The 6,000-nt window shown below is 31.9% G+C and overlaps 1 protein-coding gene across 1 annotated transcript in view; it reads left to right on the top strand.

Moving 5' to 3' along the window:
• Window positions 1-4,891, top strand: part of LOC132559486 (histone-lysine N-methyltransferase 2D-like) — a 51,250-nt gene extending 46,359 nt beyond the window's left edge. The window contains exons 21-23 of the mRNA XM_060224113.1: window positions 1,296-1,484; window positions 4,249-4,302; window positions 4,701-4,891. Of these exons, the coding sequence (XP_060080096.1) occupies window positions 1,296-1,484; window positions 4,249-4,302; window positions 4,701-4,891 (434 nt within the window). The remainder of the gene's footprint in view (window positions 1-1,295; window positions 1,485-4,248; window positions 4,303-4,700) is intronic.
• Window positions 4,892-6,000: the final 1,109 nt, after the last annotated feature.

Genomic DNA, 6,000 nt, shown 5'->3' on the forward strand with positions numbered 1-6,000 from the left:
GTCAGGGTTTTACTGTCCCAGTTATCGTGTTAAGTCAGGATTTTGCTGTCCTAGTCATCGTGTTAAGTCAGGGTTTTACTGTCCTAGTCATCGTGTTTAGTCAAGATTTTGATGCTCTGGTCATCGTGTTAAGTCAGGATTTACTGTCCCAGTCATCGTGTTAAGTCAGGATTTTGCTGTTCTAGTAATCGTGTTTAGTCACGATTTTGATGCTCTGGTCATCGTATGAAGTCAGGTTTCTTGCCAATATTTCGAACCGTTTTAAATGTAGAAAATTCACTTCGTTTTGTACCGCATGTAGAACGTAAAATAGGTTTTTGCTGTTAAACGTTTCTTTTGTATTTAACAAACATTATAGAGCATATATATTATGTACCCCAGTGATAAAATAGAGCTTTCAGGAAAAAGGAAAGCTAATATATGTATTGCTTGCATATGTAAAAATGCTGTATAATTTAGGATATAGAATGAAGCTATTAAATTCAGTAAACGGATTATTAATCTACTGAATCCTCACCACAAGTGAATATTTTCACGTGTTGATACATATTTTGAAAATTTCCAAAACACCAATATTTCCATTTGTGTAGATTATGTAAAAGTTGATGAACATTGTTTCAATTTATCAAATACATACAAGTAAAACATACTTTTCAATGCACCTTTACTTGTGGTATCCAGCTTGTAAAGTAATATTAACAAATTAACAACCTGTAGCCCAAAATGCCTTATATCATGATGATGTTAATAATAAAAAGGTTGATGAAACATATAAAATTCATATTTTTTGTTGAAATAAGATATTTCATATACATCTTAATTTTAATTCAAAACGTAAACCAAGGGTAACAAAAGGAAAATGTACACAGTTATCTTTGAAAAATACAAAATTAAATATTTTCACCAATGGACATGGCTCACATTGTCAACACGTAGTTTGTAACATTAGTCATTAATTTATGTTTATTTGTTGATACACCGTCTTAACACTATCTATCTTGTGTAGAAATAACAGAATTTAGTATAGATTGTCGATACCCCCACCCCTTAAAAACATATGCCTCCCAACACAGTCACACACTCACATATATGCATTATGCCATCCATCAACAGTACTACTATAAAGTACTAGTTAAAGTTGCAGTCTTTTCCATGTACTAACTACATATCTACTCCTCTAAAACCACGACATTTTCTTAACCTGGATGACTATGCTACTGAATGTCCTAATTACACGTGTTTCCTCTCTGTCAACAAACCCTCTTCTGTATTTAACACTAACTCTTATGTACCAGCCGATTCACCACCAGTGCACACGTCACGAAACGTTTCTTCTGCGATTGGTCAACTTTACGTAAACGAAGTAAAGGAGGAAAAATATAGGAATGATCAGATGGATGACTCTTACGTCAATGTTGCTGTGAGTGACGTCACTAGAATACCGGGCTTCCATGAGCCTAGTCAATATGTCAATACTCAGCAAGGTGAGCATGGAGTTTTGCTTAATGTTGTGGGCATGTCTGATCTCAAAACGTGTGCCTTTAGTTAAAATTAGATCTCATTATTGCACTATAGTAAGATAAAGGTTATATTAACTATTAATGTGTTGACCTCGAAGAAAGAAAACAAAATTATATCAGGGAGAAAATAACCATAATGAAGAGTGCTGATAAGTAGCTGTCATATCTAACTGATTTTGATTTTTTATGAAATATCACTGATTATCAACCAATATGTATCATCGTCACTGTACGATGAACCGGAAATAGAATGCCGAAGCGATGAACAAAAGGACTAAAATACAGAGTAAGAATTGTAACTGCCATTGTTTCCGGTTTTCCAACACATGGCAGCACTTATGTGGTTTTATACATCTTATATGCTAACACTATAAAGAACATACAAAATCATTTAGAAAATAGCAGACATGTTGAGATACGCTACCGCTGTTTAACTTATTTAGTTCTATAATACGATGACACGGAAGCATAGGTAAAAAATTGTAGGTTAACATTTTCTATATTACAAATTGTATACAAGAATTTTCATAATTCGCAAGAAAGGGATAAACATCTTAGAAGTATTGATACAAAAAAGATACATTGTATAACTGAACAATGTATTTGAAATTACAAATGATAATTATCATATACTTGTGCTGAATTTTGTTTGAAGATACCAGGCACTCGTTTAATAACACTATCAATATATGTCGACGGATGTCGTTTCTATAAAAGAAATATCCTTTCCTTGTGTTTTCTTCCTGTTTTCTTCTCGATAGCTAATAAAATCAGTACGAACGCGATGATACGCGGAATCAACACTGCCAAACAACAAGTCATTGCTTTATGTAGAAGAAATAAAAATTGCAGGTTAAGAGCACCAGGATGAAGAGACCTTGGTTCATATTGCCGTAGGTTAAAGAGCATCGGGGTCAGGAATATCAAAAGTTAAGCTAGAATTGTTTTGAATGGGCAATTGGTTTTCGTTGCTTTTTAAACATTAAAGAGAAATGTAATAGATAAGATTGGTTTCCATTTCTCTTTAAACATTGAAAATAAATGTAATAGATAAAACACATCGGATACTCCTTTCCTTTGACGTGATCGATAGACTCTCAAATATCAGTTCCACGAATAAGATGTAGTTTAAAGAAACAGTGTCTTTACCTTTCCACAACCAGGAAACGACATGGCACTGTTTTCGGGTAAAGCAGCTGGAGACTTTTTTTGAAAAAAGTCATAATTCTTTTGTTTTATACATTTGTTATAATCATAATATATTTCTAAGAAAACTTGTGTATTTTACTCCTCAAAGTCTTGATTATTTTTTTCACTCCTTTAAGGAAACATTTGAACATTTGAAAAGAACGCAACAAATTTCATATTGATACTCTGGAATCAATGAATAGACATTGAAAACTGTATTCGTATAGTTTGTCATTGTCAGATTTCGAACCTATAACCTGCACCGAAATCGTATATGTTAGCTGCATGTGAATATTCTGTTTCAACAGACTAACAAATTATAGTTATCTCGACACCCGCATCGCTATGTCCTAATAGTGGTATTATATTAACATTACTAAGCGGCACTATTCAGTTAACTTACAAGAAGAAAACAATAATATTTTAACTGCTGTTGTACTTTATTGCCTTTAGCCATCTATAGACAAGCAATCGAAGAACGGATTCCAGAACATTCCACACTTTTTATAATGATTTTTTGTAATCATATTTCCTCTCCTAGTTCCTCAGCAAATGGTTTTAGAGTTTATGACAAAAATATGTATTTTTTTCACGGAATAACAAATTTGCATATGACGTATGTTCAAGATACGAACAAGTTGCTAACAATTTTGCGGGCTTTTCACTTCTTTGGCGACAATCTTGGATATCGGACAGACTCACCGAAAAACAAAACACTAAATTCATCGGAAGGATGTTCTGCATCGATCTGAAGAAGAAAATTTCAAGAAAATTCAAAATTGAAAAAAAGAAAAAAAAAAATTTAAAACTTTACCCAACAGCGAGCTTTTTTTATTCGACATACTTTCTGATAACATGTCATGACAAAAAATTAGATAAGGAAATTCTCTACAAATAATATTATTGCACAAGCTCTGTATAATCAATGGTTTTCGAGATATTGACGTTTTTATGTTTTTAAGTTATGACGTCATGGCGGCCATATTGGATTTTTGACCTACTTAAAAAATAGAATAGACTGTATGTCTAGCTTTTACAATTTCAAAGATTACGAACCCACAATATTGGAAAAAGAATAATAAAGATAAGAATAAGAAACATAACAAAAACAATAGGTCTTTTCAATAGTTTGTGAAAAACCCTAATTAACCAGGGTGATTTTATATACACTGTGTTGAGTGCATTGTAATACACGAAACGTTTTAGCTGTTTAAAATCACTAATTGACAAATCAGAATACTGATTTCCGTTCTCTGCGTTGAAATATCCACACATTGATTTATCTTTCTTTCAGCCATTGATGGATACTCTTTAGTGTTATCTACACAATTATTGTTGTTTTCTAATCAAAATTACCATAAGGTCAATTAAGTTGTGCAATAACGCAGACGTCGTATATTCATTGTGATATAGTCAATGGTTTCCGTTGAACTTCATCAATCGGAAAATCGATCGATAAATGACCTTCAGATATAACAACAAAAATATGATTAAGTAGCAGGACCTCTGGTTAATATCACAATACATTATTGTGCTTCAGAATTTCCTGTTAAGATCAGAAATGATACAACAACCAATTGTGTGGACACGTCAGGTAAATATATCTTACTCCTGAAAAAGAAAATAACAGAAAAGAAAAGCTGAAGTATTCCAATGTATAAACAGATTCCAAAATGAAAATATTGATAGCTAATATTTTTTGGAATAAGGATAGTTGTTTCACTGAAAGTTGTAACATACACTGCGATAAAAGTGTTTCATTAATTGATACGTGCTTGAAAACAAAACTGTCATTTGGTTTCATATGCTAGGATTCTGTGTTATACTGTAACAAATAAGTCTGGTTTGATAACAAAATGCATTGCAGTAATCGTGTTGAGACACAAGATCTTATCGTCAATTTCCTCAGTTTGTGATACTCACTGAATACACTGTCATTGTGTTTGCGTATTTAGTGAAAGCTTATTGAAACTGTTTTTTTTTATTTAACAGGAAATCCGTCTGTGCAGGCATTAAAGAAAAAACTTGATTTAGAAAAGGTGCTGGGGTCCCCAGGTTTGCCAAAAGTTTCCCCGAAAGTTACTTCTCCTGAAGTGCGAAACAAAAGAGACATTCCACTTCCAGCAATACCAGTGGAAACTGCAGAAGACACGAAAGACGAAATTTACGATATTGTGGGTTAGTGATACATAGTTGGATAAGGACGATTTTGGCGAGGCCATTGTCTATGTAGACAGCAACGAAACCATCAATACTTATAAATAACAACTGATGGACGATTGTGCGTTTCCCTAAAATAACTTGATTAAGGTAACAAACTGTGATATTTACTTATTCTCTAGCGATAAAACTCACGATATGGTAAAATTGTCAGGAATAAAATAACTGCAGCAAGATTAACGTTTTAGTTTGGACGATTTATTTCTTATTAGGAATCATTTGTGTTAAGAAGAATGATATCAACTGAATTCGATTGATGTATAAGTTTTATTTCTGTTTTTTCGTTATACCTCAATTGGTGTCCTGGAAATTTTTGCATGAATAGTGTCAATGCGCTATTACTGGAATGGTTTTCTATTTTTACGAGCGACAAACTATTGACTAGGAGCAGGGCAAGATTTTGATAGCATGATGGAATGATTCAACGCGAAAACAATTACGAAAAAAAACCTGACATGAAACCCCTGATATCAATGTCTTCAGAAGCTTTAAAAATCTAGGTAGGTAAATTTAAACTTAGTTCATGGTTTATGTTTCTCTCCTACCTTTTTTGTGAATTAATAATTAATAAATTAATAATTTTTAATAAAGATTCATGGATGATATTTCGAAAAAATAAACTATAAAACTGTTTAAATGACAGGTCTTGATGCATGGAAAAAGGTAAACAAACTCCAGATATACAAAATTAGAAAATGAAAATAGTCAAATTGAATATGTTGTGTATTTGTTCAACTTTCTGAAAAGAAATATATTAAAAAAACTCATCGTGATTTACAATATCAGTTAACCAGAAAATCTCCTTAGTACGTGTCCATTGAATCATTAGCATATTAAAAAAATATTGAAATTATTTTTAATAAAATAATGATTAAAATTAAAAAAAAACAAAAATTGTCACTAAAAACTTATTAAATGAATAAATATTAAAGGAAAATCATAAAACTTCAAAATTGAATTTAATTGAAACATGACAAAATATAAGTGCATGAAAATTGTGCCATAATTAACAGATGTTAATGTTCTAGACCTAATCTTGATGCTATCAGTTCAGCCATTCTATTAATTACAA

The sequence above is a fragment of the Ylistrum balloti genome, unplaced genomic scaffold, assembly GCF_031769215.1.
Source record: "Ylistrum balloti isolate Yb309-2 unplaced genomic scaffold, AGI_CSIRO_Ybal_v1 Utg370924, whole genome shotgun sequence".
Lineage (NCBI taxonomy): Eukaryota > Metazoa > Mollusca > Bivalvia > Pectinida > Pectinidae > Ylistrum > Ylistrum balloti.